We start from the raw sequence: 25412 nt of genomic DNA on the forward strand, positions 1-25412 counted from the left end.
TCGGGGGCCTTCTGCGTGTGAAGCAGACGTGATAACCGCTACACCACGGAAACCTCTATTGTTTCCTCGTCAACTTCACCTCTGGGCCAATGGATCAACACCAACCGCAACAAAAATATCTCACAACCATCACAACCGCTTGTGATCTTCTATAGCAACTGCGATAAAATAGTCATCGACTTTCTTGTCGAATGCTGATCATGACTGTCATTGCTGTTTCCGCCCGGGATCGAACCGGGGGCCTTCTGCGTGTTAGGCAGATGTGATAACTGCTACACCACGGAAACCTCTATTGTTTCCTCGTCAGCTTCACCTCTGGGCCAATGGATCAACACCAACCGCAACAAAAATATCTCACAACCATCACAACCGCTTGTGATCTTCTATATCGACTGCGATAAAATAGTCATCGACTTTCTTGTCGAATGCTGATCATGACTGTCATTGCTGTTTCCGCCCGGGATCGAACCGGGGGCCTTCTGCGTGTTAGGCAGATGTGATAACCGCTACACCACGGAAACCTCTATTGTTTCCTCGTCAGTTTCACCTCTGGGCCAATGGATCAACACCAACCGCAACAAAAATATCTCACAACCATCACAACCGCTTGTGATCTTCTATGGCAACTGCGATAAAATAGTCATCGACTTTCTTGTCTAATGCTGATCATGACATTGCTGTTTCCGCCCGGGATCGAACCGGGGGCCTTCTGCGTGTGAAGCAGACGTGATAACCGCTACACCACGGACACCTCTATTGTTTCCTAGTCAGCTTCACCTCTGGGCCAATGGATCAACACCAACCGCAAAAATAATGTCACACAACCATCACAATCGCTTGTGATCTTCTATATCGACTGCGATAAAATAGTCATCGACTTTCTTGTCGAATGCTGATCATGACTGTCATTGCTGTTTCCGCCCGGGATCGAACCGGGGGCCTTCTGCGTGTGAAGCAGACGTGATAACCGCTACACCACGGAAACCTCTATTGTTTCCTCGTCAGCTTCACCTCTGGGCCAATGCATCAACACCAACCGCAACAATAATGTCACACAACCATCACAATCGCTTGTGATCTTCTATGTCAACTGCGATAAAATAGTCATCGACTTTCTTGTCGAATGCTGATCATGACTGTAATTGCTGTTTCCGCCCGGGATCGAACCGGGGGCCTTCTGCGTGTTAGGCAGATGTGATAACCGCTACACCACGGAAACCTCTATTGTTTCCTGGTCAGTTTTACCTCTGGGCCAATGCATCAACACCAACCGCAACAAAAATGTCACACAACCTCCACAATAACTTGTGATCTTCTATATCAGCTGCGATAAAATAGTCATCGACTTTCTTGTCGAATGCCGATCATGGCTGTCTTTGCTGTTTCCGCCCGGGATCGAACCGGGGGCCTTCTGCGTGTTAGGCAGATGTGATAACCGCTACACCACGGAAACCTCTATTGTTTCCTCGTCAGCTTCACCTCTGGGCCAATGGATCAACACCAACCGCAAAAATAATGTCACACAACCATCACAATCGCTTGTGATCTTCTATATCGACTGCGATAAAATAGTCATCGACTTTCTTGTCGAATGCTGATCATGACTGTCATTGCTGTTTCCGCCCGGGATCGAACCGGGGGCCTTCTGCGTGTGAAGCAGACGTGATAACCGCTACACCACGGAAACCTCTATTGTTTCCTCGTCAGCTTCACCTCTGGGCCAATGGATCAACACCAACCACAGCAATAATATCAATCACACAACCACCACAATCGCTTGTGATCTTCTATATCGACTGCGATAAAACAGTCATCGACTTTCTTGTCGAATGCTGATCATGACTGTCATTGCTGTTTCCGCCCGGGATCGAACCGGGGGCCTTCTGCGTGTTAGGCAGATGTGATAACCGCTACACCACGGAAACCTCTATTGTTTCCTCGTCAGCTTCACCTCTGGGCCAATGGATCAACACCAACCGCAACAAAAATATCTCACAACCATCACAACCGCTTGTGATCTTCTATATCGACTGCGATAAAATAGTCATCGACTTTCTTGTCGAATGCTGATCATGACATTGCTGTTTCCGCCCGGGATCGAACCGGGGGCCTTCTGCGTGTAAGGCAGATGTGATAACCGCTACACCACGGAAACCTCTATTGTTTCCTCGTCAGCTTCACCTCTGGGCCAATGGATCAACACCAACCGCAACAAAAATATCTCACAACCATCACAACCGCTTGTGATCTTCTATGGCAACTGCGATAAAATAGTCATCGACTTTCTTGTCTAATGCTGATCATGACATTGCTGTTTCCGCCCGGGATCGAACCGGGGGCCTTCTGCGTGTGAAGCAGACGTGATAACCGCTACACCACGGAAACCTCTTTTGTTTCCTCGTCAGCTTCACCTCTGGGCCAATGGATCAACACCAACCGCAAAAATAATGTCACACAACCATCACAATCGCTTGTGATCTTCTATATCGACTGCGATAAAATAGTCATCGACTTTCTTGTCGAATGCTGATCATGACTGTCATTGCTGTTTCCGCCCGGGATCGAACCGGGGGCCTTCTGCGTGTGAAGCAGACGTGATAACCGCTACACCACGGAAACCTCTATTGTTTCCTCGTCAGCTTCACCTCTGGGCCAATGCATCAACACCAACCGCAACAATAATGTCACACAACCATCACAATCGCTTGTGATCTTCTATGTCAACTGCGATAAAATAGTCATCGACTTTCTTGTCGAATGCTGATCATGACTGTAATTGCTGTTTCCGCCCGGGATCGAACCGGGGGCCTTCTGCGTGTTAGGCAGATGTGATAACCGCTACACCACGGAAACCTCTATTGTTTCCTGGTCAGTTATACCTCTGGGCCAATGCATCAACACCAACCGCAACAAAAATGTCACACAACCTCCACAATCCCTTGTGATCTTCTATATCAGCTGCGATAAAATAGTCATCGACTTTCTTGTCGAATGCTGATCATGACTGTCATTGCTGTTTCCGCCCGGGATCGAACCGGGGGCCTTCTGCGTGTGAAGCAGACGTGATAACCGCTACACCACGGAAACCTCTATTGTTTCCTCGTCAGCTTCACCTCTGGGCCAATGGATCAACACCAACCGCAACAATAATATCTCACAACCACCACAATCGCTTGTGATCTTCTATGTCAACTGTGATAAAACAGTCATCGACTTTCTTGTCGAATGCCGATCATGGCTGTCTTTGCTGTTTCCGCCCGGGATCGAACCGGGGGCCTTCTGCGTGTTAGGCAGACGTGATAACCGCTACACCACGGGAACCTCTATTGTTTCCTCGTCAACTTCACCTCTGGGCCAATGCATCAACACCAACCGCAACAATAATATCTCACAACCACCACAATCGCTTGTGATCTTCTATGTCAACTGCGATAAAACAGTCATCGACTTTCTTGTCGAATGCTGATCATGACTGTAATTGCTGTTTCCGCCCGGGATCGAACCGGGGGCCTTCTGCGTGTTAGGCAGATGTGATAACCGCTACACCACGGAAACCTCTATTGTTTCCTGGTCAGTTTTACCTCTGGGCCAATGCATCAACACCAACCGCAACAATAATGTCACACAACCTCCACAATCACTTGTGATCTTCTATATCAGCTGCGATAAAATAGTCATCGACTTTCTTGTCGAATGCTGATCATGACTGTCATTGCTGTTTCCGCCCGGGATCGAACCGGGGGCCTTCTGCGTGTGAAGCAGACGTGATAACCGCTACACCACGGAAACCTCTATTGTTTCCACGTAAACTTCACCTCTGGGCCAATGGATCAACACCAACCGCAACAATAATATCTCACAACCACCACAATCGCTTGTGATCTTCTATGTCAACTGTGATAAAACAGTCATCGACTTTCTTGTCGAATGCCGATCATGGCTGTCTTTGCTGTTTCCGCCCGGGATCGAACCGGGGGCCTTCTGCGTGTGAAGCAGACGTGATAACCGCTACACCACGGAAACCTCTATTGTTTCCTCGTCAGCTTCACCTCTGGGCCAATGGATCAACACCAACCGCAACAATAATATCTCACAACCACCACAATCGCTTGTGATCTTCTATGTCAACTGTGATAAAACAGTCATCGACTTTCTTGTCGAATGCCGATCATGGCTGTCTTTGCTGTTTCCGCCCGGGATCGAACCGGGGGCCTTCTGCGTGTTAGGCAGACGTGATAACCGCTACACCACGGGAACCTCTATTGTTTCCTCGTCAACTTCACCTCTGGGCCAATGCATCAACACCAACCGCAACAATAATATCTCACAACCACCACAATCGCTTGTGATCTTCTATGTCAACTGCGATAAAACAGTCATCGACTTTCTTGTCGAATGCTGATCATGGCTGTCTTTGCTGTTTCCGCCCGGGATCGAACCGGGGGCCTTCTGCGTGTTCGGCAGATGTGATAACCGCTACACCACGGAAACCTCTATTGTTTCCTCGTCAGCTTCACCTCTGGGCCAAGGGATCAACACCAACCGCAAAAATAATGTCACACAACCATCACAATCGCTTGTGATCTTCTATATCGACTGTGATAAAACAGTCATCGACTTTCTTGTCGAATGCTGATCATGGCTGTCTTTGCTGTTTCCGCCCGGGATCGAACCGGGGGCCTTCTGCGTGTTAGGCAGATGTGATAACCGCTACACCACGGAAACCTCTATTGTTTCCTCGTCAGTTTCACCTCTGGGCCAATGGATCAACACCAACCACAACAATATTGTCACACAATCTCCACAATCGCTTGTGATCTTCTATATCGACTGTGATAAAATAGTCATCGACTTTCTTGTCGAATGCTGATCATGACTGTCATTGCTGTTTCCGCCCGGGATCGAACCGGGGGCCTTCTGCGTGTTAGGCAGATGTGATAACCGCTACACCACGGAAACCTCTATTGTTTCCTCGTCAGCTTCACCTCTGGGCCAATGGATCAACACCAACCGCAGCAATAATATCAATCACACAACCACCACAATCGCTTGTGATCTTCTATATCGACTGTGATAAAACAGTCATCGACTTTCTTGTCGAATGCTGATCATGACTGTCATTGCTGTTTCCGCCCGGGATCGAACCGGGGGCCTTCTGCGTGTTCGGCAGATGTGATAACCGCTACACCACGGAAACCTCTATTGTTTCCTCGTCAGCTTCACCTCTGGGCCAAGGGATCAACACCAACCGCAACAATAATATCTCACAACCACCACAATCGCTTGTGATCTTCTATGTCAACTGTGATAAAACAGTCATCGACTTTCTTGTCGAATGCTGATCATGACATTGCTGTTTCCGCCCGGGATCGAACCGGGGGCCTTCTGCGTGTTAGGCAGATGTGATAACCGCTACACCACGGAAACCTCTTTTGTTTCCTAGTCAGCTTCACCTCTGGGCCAATGGATCAACACCAACCACAACAATATTGTCACACAATCTCCACAATCGCTTGTGATCTTCTATATCGACTGTGATAAAATAGTCATCGACTTTTCTTGTCGAATGCTGATCATGACTGTCATTGCTGTTTCCGCCCGGGATCGAACCGGGGGCCTTCTGCGTGTGAAGCAGACGTGATAACCGCTACACCACGGAAACCTCTATTGTTTCCTCGTCAGTTTCACCTCTGGGCCAATGGATCAACACCAACCGCAACAATAATATCTCACAACCACCACAATCGCTTGTGATCTTCTATGTCAACTGTGATAAAACAGTCATCGACTTTCTTGTCGAATGCCGATCATGGCTGTCATTGCTGTTTCCGCCCGGGATCGAACCGGGGGCCTTCTGCGTGTTAGGCAGATGTGATAACCGCTACACCACGGAAACCTCTATTGTTTCCCCCACATGTCAGTGTTCTGTTGCGATCTATCCATCATTTGAAAAAGAAATAATGTAATTCAATTGAATAATTTTTATTCCTTTCTCCCAGCACGGGAGAGTCGCTCTTATCATTTGGTTTTACACGAAACTACTACACTAGTTAACATTCCCCTTTAGGGTACATGTGCATTGTAAAACTGCTTTTGCTGGTCAACCTTGCACCTACGGTGCCAAATTACCCTGCCGAAGCTTACAAGGAAATCAAAGTTATGGGTGAAATTGTTAAAGCAGGAGATAATCTTAAAGAAAGAGTCTATCAGCCTAGGAACATTGTTCAACGCTTAGAGCAAGCATCGTTTAAAAAAAAGCATCGGAAGTAGAGTATTCTTGTCAGTTCTATTCCAAACTCCCACCACCTTCCGGTAGCAGGGGTGTGGATTTCTTCTCTTTCCTCTACTGCGGGGTATCGTGGTAATGCTGAACGTTTCGTTCACTGCTGAACAGCCTGCCACCGATCCGTTTATCGTTCCTAGTGGTAGTACTCTTCCTGCGCTCCCTCCTCAGCACCCTCCGCACCGTAGGACGATTCACCGCCGTAGGTCTGCTGTTCCGCGCCACCGTACGCCTTGTGCTCGTCCTGGTGCTGATGGTGGAACTGGTGCTGGTGCTGGTGCTGGTGGGCGCTCTGCGACGCCGCCTCGTGGGCCAGCTTGGCCAGCTCCTCCTCGTGCAGTGGCTTTCCATCGATCAACACTTCAGCCTGGAATCCGCTGTGCTTGTTCGAGCTGTACTTGACCGTGCGCAGTTTGCCGTCCGGCTGGTGCAGGCTGTACTCGCCGTGCAGCTCGTCCTCGTGCCGGTGCTCCTTGCGGCTCTGCGAGACCTTGCTCTTCGGGTCCTCCACGCCGTACTCGAACACGTAGTCCGGCTTCGCAACGTAGTCAATCTGGTGTCCGTGCCCGTGCTTGTCCTCGACGTGGATCTCGTGCGCCGGCCCACTGACCGGTCCGCTGAACTTGGCGTACGAGTAGCCGACGCTGTGGTGGTGTCCGTGATGCTCCTCCTCGCCGCCATACTCGCAGGCAGCGACTGACAGCAGCGCCAGGCAGGCAACGGTCTGCAAAAAGAAAAAAAAAGCACACCAGTGAAACCCTCGGTTAAGATCATCGGTCGTTGCACAGGCCGGCACGTTTGTTCAGCACTTGCTGGCAAACATGTATTTGCATAACTCTTCACCACACTTGCTAGGGATTAGGTCACTGTGAGCACTGTGATGCAACTGTCACATTCTATAGTTTGTGCCGTCATTCATCGCTAGCGCGTTATTAAGCTTCCTGATCTGCAGAGCGCTTCGTTGCAAAACCAAACCATACAGTTCATTGTTCATCACTTTCACTCGCAACGCTGGCGGTACACTTTGACTACTTTCGCTCCACTGGACCTCCATTATCACCCGCAGTGGACAGCACTATTAGCTTGCTCATTAATGTCCCGCCGACCTGCACTGCACTATACAATCGCACACCACACCATCAATCAAACCCACCTTGAATAGAAAAGCCATCGTTTCTGTTGTGATTTACTGGTTTTTTCTTTATCCCACTTTCCTGTGCACGAACTGCGGTCGATCTAGCTGACTATTGCTTCTTACTTCGATGGAAAGCACTGCTCGACTGTACCATTCCCGGTGGCGCACCACAATATTTATACCACCCTGCCCGAAACAATAGACGCGCGCTGCACCGAAAATGCGTTTTTCGCTAGTTTGCTGCAGCGCTCCCTAAAAACCACCGCTACCAACCACTACTACTGGCCTGCCCGCTCCGAACCAAACGATTTCGATGCCGATGGGGCGGTGGAAGGCAGACGACGAACCCTTTCCCTCGCTCCCTCGGTACAACAGCCGGCAGGAGCTTTGAGCCCACAAAAGGCGTGTAAAAATAACTACCACTACAGCAACAATAACAACAAAAAAGTGTTATTTAAGAAAAGCCGCGAATTACACACACACACACACGCGAGCGGCAGGCAGGGGGCAGAAGGGCGCGACGGCATGACGGCGCGCGTTAACTTTGATTATTTAATGCTGGAAAAGCGTAGGGAAAATCGAATCGCGACCGCGACGACGACGAAGAGCATCGGTGTGCAAAAGAAAGGACCGGGTGCGCGCGACCGGTGCCGATGAAACGGAGGCAAAAACCCATGGCTACAAACGCGTCGCAGCCGACGGCCGCCACCGGGCAGGGAAGTGATGTGACGTGAAAAGCGAGCGTGTGAGGCATACATGAAGATTACATTTAATGAAACATACACACACACAAAAAAAACAATGAACCGAGTCGTCCGAAATGATAGCAATCGCTTGATGATGCTTGACGGAATGCAGCACGAAGGTTTGCCAATTTAGAGCAAGGGATATGGAAAACGATTAAAATATCGGTTCGATAGTTAGAGATCGAATCGGAGGAGCTGATAATGATTAGGGCGATTATTAGTAACGGATCTATTATCATGTTTCTTTTCCGAAAAAATGGAAACATTGCCGAAACAAAAAGATGAAAGAAATAAAACGACGAAAAACTGTTTTTAATTTTTAAAAAAGATGATAAAATAAGACATGCTTTAAGAAGCAACAAAAGAAGAAATAATAATGTTAGAAATGAAGCATTGAAACAATGAATTAATGTTAGCAAAATGTAAATGAAGAAATGAAATCAAGAATGAATGAAACAAAATCATATTTAAATTATTTTATGAAACCAATGCATTCAAAGAAGAAAAGTAAAAAAACTTATTAACATTGAATAAAATTGATAAGGAAACACAAAACAACTCAGTTTAAATAACGTAAACTAAAAAAAAAGGATAAAATAAAATTCATAAAAGAAACACCTAAATCAACCACAAAAGTAATCATTCACCACTGCGTAAATCCAAAAACGGCCATTACATCGAGCAACGCTTCGAGCAATGCTTAATCCGGGTGAATTATTTCATACCTACCAAATTAACCACATTTAACCGCACACACGTGTTAGCATTGTGGACGGATTACACGCCATTAGATGTAAGCAGTGGCTTTTTTTCATGTGTGAGTTTTTTTTTTACCACCGCAATCGGTTCCAGCACATCGTCAGCGCTTATAAGCGTTACGCTACTACGCAGTTTATGCGCAACGTGCCGTACACCTTTGCATTATCATCCTGTGCCTCCTAGGCTGGTGAAGCTGAAGATTGATTATCGTTATTCATGAATGGACGCATGTTTGCAAACGAGAAAGATGCTCGATGCTTGTCGATATAAGTCGCCCGTAGCTCATGGCGACCGGAAGCAACCTTTCGGGTGGCAAGCGATGCAGTTAACCAAACGGAGAAGCCCTAAACGCAGCGCCCCAACCGGGCAACAATGCACCTAATTAGGAGAAGCATAAAATTGGCTCAAAATTAATTAATAACGTACCCATGGTAAGGAAAGGGAGGCCGATGCCATTGCTTACGGTGGCGCCTTTACTGTAGTTACACGATCCGCATCCGTCCGTGGGTCGTTATTTGTATACGTTTTTTTCTCCTTCTTCCTCTCTCCTTCTATCATTCAAATATTTACAACAACAGACTATTTTGACTTATGCTAAGGATGATACATATCATGCACAGCGCTTTCGTATGGGCTTTACGCCCATCACATCAGGTTCGGCGCTGCGCGAATCGATTAATATTGTTGCTCATTAAAATAAATCACCACGGCTATAGGGAAGTGGTATAAAAATATGTTCAATCAATCAAACTTTCCTCATGGTGCAGCACAATCTAAATGTGCATGCGATTTTGTAAAGAAAAGTGAAATAAAACTAGTATCATTCTTATGTTTTTTTTTTAATTTTATCTACTATTTGTTTAAGTTAAAGTTTTACTTTTAGTATTTTTCATTACTTTTAGCTCGTAACGCCATCCATGTTTTTGCTTCTTTGATTGCGCCACTTATACCTTTTTTTATTATTAAACTTTGATAGCTTATTGCAATCTTTTATTTGTTTTAATGTTTTTAACTCTCTTTTTACTATATTAACATTGACATTTCATCGCTCGTTATCTTTTTTCTTATCTTTTTGTCCGGCTAAGCAACAGAAAAACAAAAAAAAAACATTCATAGTTTGTCATGTCTGCTCTAAACAATAAAAAATTAGCATAAAGCATGAAAATAAAAAGCTGAAACAGTCCTTCAAGCTTTAAGAGCTTAATAAAAATACAAAAACGAATGAAAATAATAAAAATCTGACAGGGCAGAGGAAAAATTATCACATATCAACTTAATACAATAATTTGTTAATCACTACTTAATTACTTAAATACATAATTTGATGAATACAATCAAAATCAATACAAATTAATTAATTAAACAATTTTATTGTTTGTTTAATTGTTAATTGTGTTAATTTAATTGTTAATTCAACAATTAACATAAAACACGAAAACGAAAAGCTTAAAACAGAACTGAAAGCTTAAAGAGCTTTAAAATTCAACATAACAATACAAAAACAAATTAAAATAATAAAAATCTGACAGAGCAGAAGAAAAATGAACACACTTATTAAAAATGGAAAATGAACACGAATTATTATTATTATTGTTATTATTATTAAAATTCAGTCATGTACAATTGATGTAAAGTAACTTTGCGAAACTAATATGTTTCTAGCGCAGACTACAGAGCCAAATGATTTCCCTGAAAAAATATAACTCGAACTTCCCGAACCACAGTACCTACTGTCAATTTGTGAAACATGGTCCATTACACAGAATCAGTCAACGTGAACGCGCAGTCTGGCGCAGGTCTGGGCAGTGGAGTACCGCGTGCCGCCAAAAACCGATCGATCACTAGCATAATCATCCATCGCGTCACCGCATTTCACTCGCACTCGCCGTTGTGGTTGCGGTAATGCAGTAATGGTGGCGCAAATAGTTGGACATGTTGGCGAGTTGTTTTTTTTTTTCTTTCTTACTTTCCTCGTAGTCCAACAAATCCTAGACGGTGGTACTTGCACTGGAGCATTATTTTTTTCCTCTTCACCACAGTAATGAATTGTAGCGAATTGTTGTGTGATTGTGTAAAAGAAGTACACGTTAGTTTCGCATTAGGCAGTATTTGGGTCTTTGGCTAGGGCAGGCAACCAAGCCGTGCGGGTTTTGGTATGATTCGCGAAAATGCGATCGTTTTGTAGTGCTGCTGCCTTGTGTTTGCTCAGGCGCTGTGAAGCGTCCCCGGGGGTGGATTTGGAATTTGCGAAATTTTTGCGAACGATTGTTCAAAGTTGTGCCGAAGGAATGGTGGAATGTTTGCTAATTAATTTCCGTCCTATGCGCATTTCTTTCGATTGTTTTCTGTTTCCCGGCTAGCGGTTCGAGTGAACGCCAAATGTAACGCATCAAATTCAATTAAACACATCAGATACGAGTTAATTGGATATTGAGGTTAGTTTGCGAACCTTTTTTACTTTTAGTCTTGAAGTTGGAGTGAAGCTACAATACCATTAATTTTAGAATTTAAAATATAAATAAATTAAATATTCTTATACAAGATCAGTTAATGGTCGCCTTTAGCTAGCTTTAGGAATCGATAAGACTTTTTTTGTATTAATTTACCAAATTTTGTTTAAAGCCTTATGCTTTATTTGCATCTTCACTGGTGTTTGATGCAACATTTCTTATTTCTTTTACCTTTTTTACCCCTTCTCTGCACCGAACCCACCGTTTGCCATTTTCCGTACCACAGCAACACACTTTTCCCTTTTACGTTCCTTTCCCGGCACACGAAAGTGACAACCGGTGCATTGCTATCGGGCGGGAAATTGATTTCTGTCAATCTGGAGCACATCCACCGTAAAGTTGCCCAGCTTCTGAAACCAATTTCCACTCCTCCCCCGTGATGCCTTCGTGTCTCCCGCCAGCTCGATAGCAGCAGGGAGTTAACAAAACATACCACCATACCAAAGAAAATACTGCAAATCATGCCAACGATGACGACAATGGGGGCCGGGATGACTTGCCGGTGCTGCCGTTTTTCTTTCTCTCTCGCTTTTGGCACTAATCATCATCGACCGTGTTTTGTGCGCGCCTGACTTTGATGAACAATTTCGTACGAATCTTGATCCCGCGCGATTTTGATCGCCCCACCAATTGCATAATATACATGCGTTCGTGTTTGAGGTTATTTCTCTAGTCCGTAGTCACCCTCTTCGCAGATCCTCCACCGCACACACCATATGGGGTGTACTTTCTTTATGGCTTATTTTCCATTCGACCCACAGCCGGGACGGTGAAAAACAAAAACGAGCTGCCAAGTTTTGCGCACTGTGCCGGCAAATGCACTGGGCATACCGGCGCAATTGTTACTGCGCACCGACGAGACGCTTGCCGACAGCATCGTCAGCATAAAAATCGTGCACTGTTGCGAAGCATCGAGCGCAAATGGTCCGCAATGGTTTGTGATGCGGTGGTTGCACTATTAATTGTATTAAACAAACTGTAATAACTAAAATTGTGGTCCCCCCCCCCCCCCCCCCACTTGGGTGAATGTTGCTGACATGATGCGTACAGATAATTGATCCAGTTTCGGTAAATTAACATCGTTTGCCCAACCGTAGGGAACAAGGTGTCAACATTGCCAGTGTATTAAGGCCGGGCTACATTGATCGTACTCGCACGCGTAATTTTGATTTTCACTAGCGCATCTGGCGGCGGCTGACCGAAGCATTTTGCCAAACAATTTGGAGCCGCTCCAGAAAATACGTTAATTTTCCATGTTTTTTACTTAAATCGGAGGAGAAAAGTGTTGTAAAACGTAGATACACATGTCTTGCACGCATTGCATCCATTTTTGCAATGGAAAACGATGGAAAAACTACTTAATTTTGAGATCCGGCAGGTCCATTCCCTCGATGACCAAAAAAGGCTTCCACCAGCCGCCGCCAGATGCGCTAGTGAAAATCAAAATTACGCTTGCGAGTACGATCAATGTAGCCCGGCCTTTACGCTGCAAGCAGTATGCGGAATCGGTTTGGTAATTGTAAGCAGTCAAGTGCGGTATGAAGTATGAAAAGGAGAAAATGGAATGTAGGATATTTTTAATAACGAATTATCAACTGAACGCACGCGGAGCAACAATCCAAAACGGGACTTCCCAAATTCCCTTAGAATCTACTACGGAGCCTAGATTGAAAACGCTCTACTACCGATCTTATCACAAACCGACGTGTCTATCGAACAAACTAGAGACTTCTGAACAGTTTAACGCATTGATCTCATCGGTACCATATATCAAACGCTCACGATGGCTTGCAAAATGAGTAGAAAATATACTAGAATAGCAAAGAGTACAAATAATATGATGTTATGGTGTTAACAATATTTAAAAAAAATATTAAAATAGCGATTCAGATAGACAGACAGAAATACTCTATCCTGTCTCTGAGTATCACGAGAATGATTCGCACCCAATTTGCTTCGTTTTCCCACTCGTCGTATTTTATTCTAAGTTTGTACGGCTATTTTTAAACTGCAGGAGTAAAACAATTGTTAAGAGAATATAAAATATGAGAGGCAGAGAGTAGTACTACTGGTTGAGATTAAAGGAAGACACTTCTTTCCCCCTAGCGTGTTTGCGGTATAGACTTGTCGTTGCCGATCATACGCTGATTGAACAAAAAAGAAATTGATTTGTCAGAAGTGGGATTCGAACCCACGCCTACAGAGTAGACTACGACCTGAACGTAGCGCCTTAGACCGCTCGGCCATCCTGACATGTTGTGATGATGATGCTTAGAACCAATCAGATTATGGAGCAACAATACAGTGATTTGATGTTTGCGTTAAGACCATGTGATTTTTTTACGATTCGTCGTGAATCAATCTCATGAAATTGCCTATAATGAAAATGATAAATATAATGAAAATAAGAGTGTTTATTATTAAATTAGGTACTTTTTGCATTTGCACTGTTTTGCATTTAAGAACAGTTAGAAATGGTATCTGAACGATTTACTCCAATAATTTAAGTATCACAAACGTATTCCAACGTATAATATTGGAAACACCGCGCCTTTCGTAAACCGCGTCACCCTGTAAATGTAGGATATTTAAATTTAATTTTTGCCTATGAGATCACCAACACTATTTTTACTATTAATATCACTAATACTGCGAACAATTATTATGTTACATAAAAAAAAAATTGCCGGATAAGTGAGTAAGTAAAAAACAAATTGCATCCTGACCCAAGCATATTATTTGAATTGAGGAATTTTTGAAGATGATTAAACGTGAATATATGAATATGCGTAGTATTCGTCCAAGGTATCGAGTTCAAATCATGAACGCACCAACTACCGTGAATTAGATTAGATATCGTCTTGCACATCTTTATCCGTACCTATCCGTGTATTATTTTACTGGGTGTAGAAAATTTAACTCAACAATGCGTACGTTTGTATTTTTTATTGTAAAATAATTAATATCGCCCCTTCAGAAGGTTACGCAAAGAGATTTCAAGGTTCCCGTTAGCTCCGAAGAGAACGACGATAAAACGCTTACAAATTCAATACATATCCGGAACGACTGAGGGACTATTATTTAACCGAAAAAAAACTATAACCATTGCTGAATCCATACCGGTTCGGAAACTGATAGTGAACCGGGCTTTTAATGGTATAATAAAAAACGGGTCATCGCAAGACTAAGAATACACAAATACAGCTATCCTTTTTCTTTACTTTTAAAACAATACAAAAAAACTTCAACGTTGAATGTTTATTTTGTACGTTCAACACGTAGAGTCTGTTCGCGAATTACGCAGTTAACGACACACGCAATTTTCTAAATTTGACATATCTAATGTCAAATCAATACAATTTGATTTAAGAAATGTCCAATGCAGTATAAATCACAAATCTACTAAAAAAAATTTCCTCTTAAAAGCCATTAATGTTCAAAACATGGGTGCAAGAATCGCATTTATTTAAGAAAAAGTGTATAAAAATACTAAATTTAAAAAAGTATAGAAACTCATTTTACACCGATATTCAAGTTACGAGAATTCTTTGAGTATTTCGAAATATATTGTATTTTTGCGACCAAGATTTAAGCGAACAAGAATTTTGCAACTAACATTTTTGCGACCAACATACAGCAAACAAACATTTTGTGACGCAAGTAGTCTTGGTCGAGAGAAAAATCTTGGTCGAGAGAAAAAGAAGTCGCTAACTTCTTGGTCGCAAAAATCTTGGTCACAAAATTCTTGGTCGTAAAATTCTTCATCGCCAAAATCTTGGTGGCAAAAATCTTGGTGGCAATATTCTTGGTCGCAAAATTCTTGGTCGCAAAATTCTTGGTCGCAAGAATCTTGGTCGCAAAATTTCTTGGTCGCAAAATTCTTGGTCGCAAAAATCTTGGTCGCAAAAATATTGGTCACAAAAATCTTTTTGATGTTGATGTTGTTGCATCATTGAAGTCATATACGACTCCTGTAGGCTGATTTATCTTCACTGGCCAACAAATAAAGGTAACACTTTAAATTACAAATATGTTTCCGGAATGATATTCTGGTTGCTAAAATTGAATGATAATTGAAGCAACACAGCTGATAAATCACATTTTATTTTTAAACGGAAATCAACCGATTTTTAAACGGAAATTTTTGATTCAAATATGTGGTGTAGTGTGGTCACCGTTTCATTTGATTCGCTGTCAAATTGTTTGTATTATCCGTTTCTGTCGATTATCCGGCTGTAATTACGGATACAGGGTTTGTCACGATGTATTGGTTGGTTCCCATTATTTTTTGGTGGCTTTCCATCTTTTTGTGGTGTCTTCGCACGGTTTTTTGGGCGTTTTTCAGAATTTTTCGGTTCAATTGTATTAATATCCAGTCGAACGATCCCAATAAATTATGGGAACGAACCAAAAATCTATAAGATACGATGAATAAATCGCGAGTCGAGCCCAAAACACGTTCGAAACCGACCAATAAATCGTCGAAAACCCTGTAATCAAGAAAGCAGCAATTTTCGCGCGACGTCTGTGTAAGTTTCTGTTGAAATCGAAACAAGCGCGACGCTCTGTGTTGTGTATCAAATAGTTTGTGTTGTACCGGTGCTATGCTTGTTAAAAACAACCAAATATTCCCAGAAAATGTCCACTGTAAAACGTATCACGCGCAACGCTTCTCGGGCCGCAAGCAAATCACGCGCACAAACTGAAGCCGCGCTCCGAAACAGTTCGCGAAGTAGCGCGAAAGACAAACTGCGAAACATTACCAACACGATCGGAATGTCAACCGGCGAGGAAGTGGCGGGTGCGGGTGGTGATCCACCAGCGAAAAAGAAGCGAAAATCCGACCCCATCAACAGTCTTCCCTGCAGCGCATCACCAAAAGCGCCACCGTTCGCGATGGCTGCTGCTGGTGCCGCCCCATCCCAGTCCGAGCTGGTGCCGTTCGAAAAGCTGCTGCTCGTGCTGGGCAGGAACTACTTCGACGTTTGCCAGCGGCTAGCGCTGGACTATGTGCCGCGCTGCGTCCACAGCATCACCGACTGTGCCCAGCGTCACGCGAACAAGCGCAGCCCGCGGGCAAAGTGCGTCGGCTCGTTGCGGCAGTTGAGCACGCACGACCAGCTGCTCGAGCATCGGCCGAATCAGTTCGTCGAGTTCGTAAACCAAGCGATCCTGCGGCAGGAGTTCATCGATGCGGAGCTGTTCGTGGCGGGGCTGCAGCTGATGCTTACGTTCAACCGTCCCTCGGAGGAGCTGCGTGTTGATTACGGTGTTGCGGAGATAGTGGACGGGACGGGCGAGGCGCTGGAAACGTGCCTGGAACACTTCCCGCCGTGTCGGTGGGATTTGCGGCCGACCTATCAGCGGATCGTGATGGGCCGGCTCGATGCAGCGTGCTTTGGGCGGTGCGATCAGCGCGAGGGCCTGTTCCGGAACGTGCTGCATCTGATCGAGCGTGACATTGAGACGCAGCAGGAAGGAGGGGCAGGCAATCGGCGTGTTGCAGCCGGTTCGAAAAAGGGCACGACCCGTCGTCGAACGTCCGAAGAGGAGGATGATGATGCGATGATGTACAACTACAACACGTGGATGCTGACCAACCGGATGTGTTACGATTTCGATCGGCTGGCGCGCCCGGAACGCTTCCAGCGGTTGTTTGCGGTACTGCGCGTGTTGGTCAAGCTGCTCGAGATGGACCTTGCCATGTGGATGCTGCGGTAAGACGGAAGACAAGCATGTGTGAAGCGAATAATACATTAACAGTTTGATTGGATCTTTTCTCCGCCCCTCGAAACAGCAATCCGACCAGAACGCAACAAAATCTATGCAATCCCACGCGCAATCCGCTGGTAGCGCAGCTCGTCTGGAACGGAGACTACGGCAGCGTGAATCTGTTCGTCAAAAAGCTTTTCCAAATGTTCATCAACATGAATGCGCTTCAGTACCCGCAAGAGGACATCGCTGTCGTATCGGTAAGCAAGAGAAAATGAATTTAAACAGTAAGATATTCGAACACAATCTCCGCCTTTTTAGCGCCTGCTGAACCTTCTCACGGTGGCGGTGAACCTGAGCGAGTTTCAGCACAGCGACGGCCAGATCGAGTACCCGTGTGCCAAAGACAACAGCCAGCACTACGCCCGCCAGTTGTGGAAAACGCTCGAAACGTCCGGCTACTTCAGTATTACGCTCGCGCTCCGGACAATCCGTAACCTGCGTTCGCCTTTCCTGCGGTTGCGGCTGTCCGAGCACCTGCTGCAGAAGCTGAACCGTGGCGCACGCCTGTCCACTGTGCGCTGCTTCTTTAAGCAGCTGCACGAGCGCTGCTGGCTAGAGTGTAGCGACCAAGAGCCGGCGGAAGAGGGCGACGTCCAGCAAACCGAAACCAACCACTATCCGGTGCTAAATGCGCACCGAACGCGCCCGAAAGTTACCGAAATGCATCAGAAGCAGTACGTTGAGGTGCTGCTGACTGGGCTTCGGGCGTACTGTGATATGCACCAGCTGCCGGCCTACTTCAGGGAAATTATGACCCGTCCCGTGCAGGGCGGTGGCTGCAGTGTCTCCCCTTCGGACGAGAGTGCGCCCGTCGACGGGGCACGCATTGTCGTGCCGAAAGCCGTGGACGACGAGCGGATGATTTTCCGTGGCATTGCCATCAGCGCCGACCTGGTGCTGGAGTACCGTGATGACGTCAAGTACCTGCTTTTGATCGAGCAACAGCTAAAAACGCTCCAGTCGGCTGAGGAACGGGCACTGTTTGGGGATTGGTTTGCATTCCTGTCGGAAGTGGATCCCACGATGGGGGCAGCTTAACGTCGTGATACCGTGAATAGGTTTAGCTGTATGTCTGTTTTTTATATTATTATTTTTAAATTAACCATCACTATTTATGAGAGGCATGAAGTGTTATAAATTTGTTCAAAGAGTTACAAACAAAAGCAAAAGCCAGCAATAAAGGATTACCAGCCCATCATGATTAAGCGGGCAGCAGATCGATCGTATTAATTTCATCGTCCGACTCATCGTCGAAGGTGAGATTCTTGCGCACGCCGGTACGTGGACGCTCCTGCGGTGGGCCGAGCGGATCCGCATAGCTGTAGCCGGCGTGTGGCGTAAAGTTGTTGCTGTACTCGGGCGAAACGTCCGCACTCTTGGACGGTAGGCCGGCGGACGAGTGGGCCGAACCCGTACCGGTGCCGGGCGGTTGATAGCCTTCATGGCCGGCCGAACGCACGCTGTAATCGCCGCTAGACATACGGGAACCTAAAGCGAATGTAAAGGGAGGAGGATTGGTTAGTGGAAATACATTACAATTACTTTTGTAACATCCCAAGTAGTGGTGGGAACTCGGAATCGGACCTACCGAAGCCGATTACGTGTTCGGAATCAATTCTGGAGCCGATTCCCGAGCCAATTTTGGAGATTCGGGAATTGATTCCGGATTCCGGAGTCGACTCCGAATCCGGAATCGGAATCGGCACAGGAATGAGAATTACATCCGAAATCGGAATCGACCTGGGAATCGTAATTTGCTCCGGAAACGAAATAAGAATTGGCTCCAGAATTGCAACTAGCTCCGGAATGAAAATCAGTCCTTGAATAGAAATAAAAAGTTTCAGTAGCGAAATCAGTCCGGGAATCTCCATGAGAATGGACTGTTTGGACAAGCACTTCTGGATTCTTTGCGGCCATCAATATGTAGCATGACCGGACCCTAACGCCGATTGTTATAGAAATCGTTCTGGAATCGATTCCGGATCGTAGATTCGGAGGTAGCCGGAATCTATTCCGACGAAAACTTCATTTTCCCCTCAATAATCCAATCGTCTGCCGATTTCGATTCCGATTCCGAAACCAATTCCGGAGCCGATTTCGATTCCGATTCCGAAACCAATTCCGGAGCCGATTTTGATTCAGAAGCCGATTCCGATTCCGAAGCCGATTCCGATTTCGATTCCGAAGCCGATTCCGATTCCGAAGCCGATTCTGATTTGGGAGCCAATTCCGATTTCAGATCTGCTTTCGATTGCGGAACCGATTATGATTCCGGAACCAATTCCGGAGACGATTTCGATTCTGAAGCCGATTCCGATTCCGAAGCCGATTCCGATTCCGATTCCGATTCCGATTCCGAAGCCGATTCCGATTCCGAAGCCGATTCCAATTCCGGAGCTGATTTCGATTTTGAAGCCGATTCCGGAATCGATTTCAATGAAAACTTCATTTTCCCCATCACTAATCCCAATTCTGAAAGATATCGCTAACACTCTGTATCTCGTCCTTCAGCAAAAAAACAAACCCCTCTGCCATACTCACTGCCCGAGTTGGTCGGCCGCGCGGTACCAATCCTCTGTCGAACCTCCTTCTGCTTCTCCAGCTTCTGCAGCTCCCCGCTGTACCGCTCGTACAGCTCCCCATTACCCTGCGACTGGGCCAGATGCATCAGCGCCCGCAAGCAGTCCGTATTGTCCGGATAAATCTCGTGTATCATGCTGAACAGTGCCATCGACCGTTGCTGATTGCCAATGCGCCGATAGCACCCAGCAATGCGTAGCAGATAGTACGGATCGAGTGGGTTGCGCAGCACGGCCTTCTCGTAAAACCCGATCGCCTTCTCGACCACCTGCAGCTCGATGTAGTGCGAGCAGAGCCAGTTGACGACGGTCGCCTCGATCGGATAGATGCGGTACGATTCGTGGTGATAGTGGTACGCCTGCTGCCGCTCCCCGTCCGCCTCGTACAGCTCGCCAATCTTCTGGATGATCCGGTGGTCCTGCTGCACCAGGCTGAGCAGCTGCAGGTAGTACTCCAGAGCCGTACCGACATCGCCGAGCGCGTCGTACAGGCTGGCGATCTGGTACAGCACCTCCGGGTGCTGCTCGTGCCCCAGGCTCGAGATGAGCTTGCGGAAGTAGATCAGCGCACTGTTGTGGTCGCCCAGCTGCTTGAAGATCAGCCCCATGTTGTACAGTGCCTCGAACGAGGTGGAATCGATGTCGAGCGCGCTGGTAAACATCAGCTTGGCCGTTTCGTAGTCCGCCCTCATGTAGCAGCAGACGCCGCTGTTGATGAACGCGGCCGGGCAGTAGCTGTCGATCTTTTTCGCCGCCTCTGCATAGTTTTCCGCCGCGGCTACGTCTTTTTTCTAGAGAAAAGTACAGAAAGGAAGAGTATAACCAGTGTGCTTCCTGTGCTTCAGACTCAACCATTCCCCTTACCAGTATGTAAATGAAGCTCAAATTAATGGCCGCATTGATCGCAATGTTGGATTCCTTCTTTTCAAAGTACTTCAGCGTATCGATCGCTTGCTGAAAGTCGTCCTGTTTTAGGTATATTACTGCCTTCTTCAGCTCCAGATCGGTTGCCAACGATGAAAAGTACGAGTTCTTGATCGTTTCCACGCACCAACTGTACCCATCGTTGAAGTAATCGTCAATGATCGTAGAAATTAGGTTCGCCGAGATCAGGATGTTCTTCTCCGCCAGATGACGCAGCTTGCGCTCGTAGCTATGCAGCTCGTCCGACTTGATCATCTCGTTGATGTACTCGTACGCAGGATTTGACTGTGGGAAATAGATAGTGAAATTGAGCTGATATCCCAGCAAGACCCCCCCATCTCCTGCCCTTACATTCGCCTGGAACGCTTTCTCCTCCTCGTTGTAATCGATCTGGACGTCCAGCAGCAGCTGAAACGCGTGCTTGATCTTCTCCACATCGCCCAGCGCGTAGTAGCACAGGATCAGATGCAGCCCCGTCTTCAGATCGCCCTTCTCCGACATGATAAACTCGAAGCTGGTCGCCGCATCCGAGTACTGGCCCATCCGGATAAACAGTATCCCAATATTGTGCGTTATCTTCAGCCGCAGCTCCTTCTGATTGCCCGGCACCTGGTCCAGCGCCATCCGGTACATCTTGATCGCCTTCGTGTACAGCCCGAGCTGGAAGTAAATGTTGCCCATGTTGATCTTCAGCCGGTTAACGTTCGGGAACATCTTGTTCTTCGTCATCAGCGTGTACGTGTTCAGCGCCTCGATGTACATCTCGTTCTTCGCGTACACGTTGGCCAGATTGAACAGCACGAAAAACGTCAGATCGAAGTTGTGCGTGTAGGTGCCACCGTCCTGGTCCCGCATCCGCAGCAGCGTCCGGTCGAGCGAGGACGCCTCCTTCGCCTTCGCCAGGCTGGTCGCCATGTCCGGCTTGCCGCCCGTACTGGCCACGATCGATTCCTCCAGCAGGGCGTAGATCTTGGTCTCCAGATTCTTGTACCGCTGTTCGGGCGTTTCCTCCTTGCGGTTTTCCATCACCACGATCTTCTTCGCCGCCTGGTTGAGCGGGTCGAACAGTTTGGAGTTGTGGGACGAGTAGCCGACCGGCCGGATCGCGGTGGAGGGCCGTGCCATTGCGGTGGTCGGTTCGGCCGAACCGAGCTTGTCCCCGTTCCAGAAGAACTTGGGCGTGGTAGCCTTCTTGCCGTAGCTGGACGTGCGGACCGCATTCTGGAACGCTTGATCTTCTTTCGCGTCGTAGTTGAACAGTTTATTGGTAACTCCACTAAAGCCGCCGTAAATGTCGTCATCAAAATTGGAACTCATTGCCGAGGGAAAATGTACTTCATCTGCAGAGTTGAGAAAACAGTTGTGAAATTTTCAAGCGAAGGCTTCATTATTTGTTGATGGCAGACACGTTTCCATAGCAACGGAACAGTTCACGGTCAATATTGTTTTTTATGCCATATTTTATGATTAAAATCAGCGCCAGAGAATTAGTTTTAAATAAATACATTTTTAGTTTACTGCAATACACAATTAATCCAAACAAACATTTCCCGAAACATGATTTGTTTGCTTGTTTTCCGAAAATGTAACGAGCATTGAATTTTGAATTTCAAACTTTGACAGCCGCACAGTGGTTTGTATTGATCGCAACTGTCAAACGACGATGTAGCTGTGTGAGTGAACTTTTGGCAATGTAGCTCTGTCATACGTTCACGTACTAGTGTGCGTGCACCACACAACCTTACCTCGTACCACCTACACGCGATTTCGGCCTATTCCCCCTGCAAGAGCGAGCGAGAGCGAAGTACATCCCAAAACACATACACACCGCACACAGTGATAGCTTCACACGAGCGCGCGCGCGCGCTTGCGAGTGTGTGTGCGTGTGTTTGGGCCAGTGTCAGTAAAGTGTCAAATCCGCGCAGCATATTTTGCGTGTAGCCAGCACAACCCCCGAAACAGGACCGACGACGACGGCACCGGAGAGGTGTGAGCATTGCATGAATCGACGGCGATTCCTTCGCACGCGCGCGCCTGTTGTTTCGATCGAACCGTCAGACGGGACGCACATATCGGGACCCGATTTTCCGGCCCCACCAGCAAGACACAGGTGTGTAGTGTGTGTGTGGTGGAAAACTCCGCGTTTCATTATCGCGTCTGTGTGTTATTGATCAACTTGTGTTCATTTCCGTGCGTCCAAATGGGCAGACGACGGGAAGCCAGCCAGCATCTAGCAAGCTCCGCTGTGTGCTGTGTTATTGACGTCCTTGAACAGTGCCGTGTATATTGTTGTGACTGTCGGTACACGGCGTAAAGTGTAAAGAACAAATTGCCGAAAAACAGAACGGCACACACAGCGACTCGTTCGTGACTGCCCGATTTGTGTTGGTGGAGCCAGGGTGAAGGTGAATAGTGTTCTCTATGCCCTGCCTGCCCGAGCGCCATTGCCAATTGAACCCACCGAAATCGATTGTTTGTTTGTGCAACTGTGACGTCTACAGAGCTGTGCTGTGAGAGGTCCGCCCTCCGCCGGCCATTGCAGCGCAATCCAAAACAAACACCTTCCTGCGAACCACCAAAAAAACAACATTGCCGTCTAACCATTACAACAAACAATAATAAGGAGCTACCAGGGGCCAAAAATTCCATCACACGGGCCTGCTCGTGTGGTGCGTCAGTGGCACAGCTCGCCCAAGTGTCCTTTTGCCCAGTGGCTGGCTGCATCCTCCATTCAACATCTATCGAAATTTCGGTGCTTTTGCTCTCATCTTCTTCCGAATTGACAGTTGTGTGCCGTCATTCGTCGTAGTGTGCAGCAGTGTTAGTGGTGTGTGTGTGCGTGTGTATTTTTGCACGGAAGCTGTGACAAGGTGGAAGCGCGCACAAGTGTACAAGTGTGTGAGTGCACTGTGAGTGTGTGTTTGTAGTATGAAACTCGTGCAAAATGAAATGAGTATTTTAGAAGCGCTTGTGAAAGTATTTTTGCGTTAAATTTTGCCCTATAGAACGGGCCTGTGTGTGTGTGTGTGTGGCCGTGAAAGCGAGAGTGTAAACGCGCCGTCGAACCGTCAACAGTGGTGCAGGTGAATTTACCGCGTTTGCTGGTGTGTGTGTTGTGTGTTGGTGTACGATTGTTTGTTCCGTTTTGTGCTTGTGTGTGGTGTGCGCGCTTGTGCACCAACGTTACCGGTGTGTGTGTGTGTGTGCGTGTGTAAACGAAAAGCTGCAGTAGTGTAGGTAGGTAAACAAAAGCAAAAGCCCCTGTCTCTGCTCTGTCAGCAGATCTCATTCGCGCCTTCTCTTTCCCGCACGGTGCGTTGGCCCCCCTATTGGCCTGTCTTTTTTGCTCTCTGCACTGTGTGTGTGTGTGTCTTGTATCGTCAACCGGTTTGCGAAGGGAACGGAGAAAAACACGCATGCTTTGATCGGGACGGGGATCATCATCTCTTGCGCGGCCGTGGGGAGGAGAGCACGAAATTTTGACGGCTGTATGTTTATGTAAGTATTTAAGGCCATTTCCGGGCGGCTAGCCGGGTGCGGAGTGCATCAGCCGGTCGGGCACGACGAAAATGATCGTTTTCCATCGCGCTGCACCGGTTTTTGGAAAATAATGGTGGGAAATAATGTGCAACCGAAAAGCTTTCCCACACACACAGACACACAAACACGTGTGGTGCAGGAAAAACTAATGCTTCGCGCGGTGTGTGTGTGTGTGCTTGTGTGCCGGTTTGTCGCATTGCCTCGAGCTTTGTGCGTAGGATTTCCCTCTCCGACGCCTTCAACCCACCCACGGGATGATTTGGTGGGCCCCGCGCGATCGTTTTTTTTTTGCATTCATACGGCCGCGAGATATGGCATATGCCGGCGCAACTAAATGGGCCGGTTTTTCTATTCACTCGCCCCCTCCCGCGAGGGACAGGCACCCACTACGATGCTGCCCACTGTGTTAGGGACGCTTTTCGGGTGCGTTGGAAGCATATTCCGTTCGCCCACGGCCGCCGGTGCGAGAAATCCGTTTTTGTGTGGGCAGTGATGGTGATGGTCATACCACCTTCAAGCCACGGCCGTGGTGCGTCATCATTATGAATGACCTATGCTGCTGTCCTCTCTATCTTTCTGTGAAGCGTGTGTGTGTGTGTGTGTGGTGGATCGTTTATGCCGGTGGTAAAAGCACACCAAGCTAACAGCATTGAAATAGAAGATAAGTCCCACTTATCGATGACTTTGAAGGACCCGCTTAACCTCAACCGCCTTGTCCAGTCGGTCCCGTTAGTTTGGGGTGAACCCTTTCCCTTGCAACAACAAAAAAGCCCCCGCACTCATTGGGCCCCCCCCCCCCCCACCCTCCATTAGCACCCTTGTGGTCGCTTTCCGCCGGCATATCGGAACCGGATTTAAAGGGGGAATGGTGGGACGAACATGGGGAGCCGCAACCGCGCAACCGCGCCATTTATGCTGCGGTTTGTTTTGCTGTAAATGATCCCCCGGTACTTCTCTTTTGCTCTGTTTGCTCTTGTTTGGTTTGGCCGTTTGTTTCCATACCGTTTGACACTGGAGAGCTATTTCCGGGACAGAAAAACAGGGAGGGCTTGGGGGGCGCTCTGTGTATCAGCAGAAAAGGTTCGTTTGGGAGCTTCGATTGCCACAATTTGCGTTTTTTTCTCTCCTATCGTCCGTACTTTGTGGTTTATGTGCTTCAGG

The 25412-nt window shown here is 46.9% G+C and overlaps 4 protein-coding genes and 13 non-coding genes across 24 annotated transcripts in view; 2 read left to right on the plus strand and 15 right to left on the minus strand.

Annotated features, from left to right (window-relative positions):
• Window positions 1-448: 448 nt before the first annotated feature.
• On the minus strand, window positions 449-521 carry Trnav-aac (transfer RNA valine (anticodon AAC)). The gene has a single exon. It is a non-coding gene; the product is annotated as a tRNA-Val (tRNA).
• Window positions 522-678: 157 nt separating this feature from the next.
• On the minus strand, window positions 679-751 carry Trnav-cac (transfer RNA valine (anticodon CAC)). The gene has a single exon. It is a non-coding gene; the product is annotated as a tRNA-Val (tRNA).
• A 161-nt stretch (window positions 752-912) lies between these two features.
• On the minus strand, window positions 913-985 carry Trnav-cac (transfer RNA valine (anticodon CAC)). Its single transcript has one exon. It is a non-coding gene; the product is annotated as a tRNA-Val (tRNA).
• Window positions 986-1146: 161 nt separating this feature from the next.
• On the minus strand, window positions 1147-1219 carry Trnav-aac (transfer RNA valine (anticodon AAC)). The gene has a single exon. It is a non-coding gene; the product is annotated as a tRNA-Val (tRNA).
• Window positions 1220-1614: 395 nt separating this feature from the next.
• On the minus strand, window positions 1615-1687 carry Trnav-cac (transfer RNA valine (anticodon CAC)). The gene has a single exon. It is a non-coding gene; the product is annotated as a tRNA-Val (tRNA).
• Window positions 1688-2082: 395 nt separating this feature from the next.
• Window positions 2083-2155, minus strand: Trnav-uac (transfer RNA valine (anticodon UAC)). The gene has a single exon. It is a non-coding gene; the product is annotated as a tRNA-Val (tRNA).
• Window positions 2156-2312: 157 nt separating this feature from the next.
• Trnav-cac (transfer RNA valine (anticodon CAC)) lies at window positions 2313-2385 on the minus strand. Its single transcript has one exon. It is a non-coding gene; the product is annotated as a tRNA-Val (tRNA).
• A 161-nt stretch (window positions 2386-2546) lies between these two features.
• On the minus strand, window positions 2547-2619 carry Trnav-cac (transfer RNA valine (anticodon CAC)). Its single transcript has one exon. It is a non-coding gene; the product is annotated as a tRNA-Val (tRNA).
• Window positions 2620-3014: 395 nt separating this feature from the next.
• Window positions 3015-3087, minus strand: Trnav-cac (transfer RNA valine (anticodon CAC)). The gene has a single exon. It is a non-coding gene; the product is annotated as a tRNA-Val (tRNA).
• A 629-nt stretch (window positions 3088-3716) lies between these two features.
• Trnav-cac (transfer RNA valine (anticodon CAC)) lies at window positions 3717-3789 on the minus strand. Its single transcript has one exon. It is a non-coding gene; the product is annotated as a tRNA-Val (tRNA).
• Window positions 3790-3950: 161 nt separating this feature from the next.
• Trnav-cac (transfer RNA valine (anticodon CAC)) lies at window positions 3951-4023 on the minus strand. The gene has a single exon. It is a non-coding gene; the product is annotated as a tRNA-Val (tRNA).
• Window positions 4024-5589: 1566 nt separating this feature from the next.
• On the minus strand, window positions 5590-5662 carry Trnav-cac (transfer RNA valine (anticodon CAC)). Its single transcript has one exon. It is a non-coding gene; the product is annotated as a tRNA-Val (tRNA).
• A 304-nt stretch (window positions 5663-5966) lies between these two features.
• On the minus strand, window positions 5967-7589 carry LOC3290141 (adult-specific cuticular protein ACP-20). Its single transcript, XM_556986.3, has 2 exons — window positions 7437-7589; window positions 5967-7007 (listed from the first exon to the last, which is right to left on the minus strand). Exons 1-2 carry the CDS (start codon window positions 7452-7454, stop codon window positions 6420-6422), a joined length of 606 nt encoding a protein of 201 aa, XP_556986.2. The 5' UTR covers window positions 7455-7589; the 3' UTR covers window positions 5967-6419.
• A 6014-nt stretch (window positions 7590-13603) lies between these two features.
• Window positions 13604-13686, minus strand: Trnal-cag (transfer RNA leucine (anticodon CAG)). The gene has a single exon. It is a non-coding gene; the product is annotated as a tRNA-Leu (tRNA).
• Window positions 13687-15686: 2000 nt separating this feature from the next.
• LOC5666970 (uncharacterized) lies at window positions 15687-18423 on the plus strand. The gene is made up of 3 exons (XM_001688791.2): window positions 15687-17150; window positions 17231-17405; window positions 17467-18423. Exons 1-3 carry the CDS (start codon window positions 16072-16074, stop codon window positions 18244-18246), a joined length of 2034 nt encoding a protein of 677 aa, XP_001688843.2. The 5' UTR covers window positions 15687-16071; the 3' UTR covers window positions 18247-18423.
• LOC1276940 (intraflagellar transport protein 88 homolog) lies at window positions 18252-22086 on the minus strand. The gene is made up of 4 exons (XM_061645516.1): window positions 21063-22086; window positions 20652-20996; window positions 19750-20578; window positions 18252-18696 (listed from the first exon to the last, which is right to left on the minus strand). Exons 1-4 carry the CDS (start codon window positions 22026-22028, stop codon window positions 18410-18412), a joined length of 2427 nt encoding a protein of 808 aa, XP_061501500.1. The 5' UTR covers window positions 22029-22086; the 3' UTR covers window positions 18252-18409.
• A 404-nt stretch (window positions 22087-22490) lies between these two features.
• Window positions 22491-25412, plus strand: part of LOC1276942 (bifunctional heparan sulfate N-deacetylase/N-sulfotransferase) — a 178792-nt gene continuing 175870 nt past the window's right edge. For 5 of the 8 annotated variants that reach the window (XM_061651314.1, XM_061651315.1, XM_061651313.1 and 2 more), the window contains exon 1: window positions 22491-23948. The gene's annotated coding sequence lies outside the window, so the exon portion shown is untranslated. Of the gene's footprint in view, window positions 24210-25412 lie in introns of all 8 variants that reach the window. The other 3 variants (XM_061651311.1, XM_061651318.1, XM_061651312.1) reach the window with 3 other exon arrangements.

Source organism: Anopheles gambiae, chromosome 2 (genome assembly GCF_943734735.2).
Source record: "Anopheles gambiae chromosome 2, idAnoGambNW_F1_1, whole genome shotgun sequence".
NCBI lineage: Eukaryota > Metazoa > Arthropoda > Insecta > Diptera > Culicidae > Anopheles > Anopheles gambiae.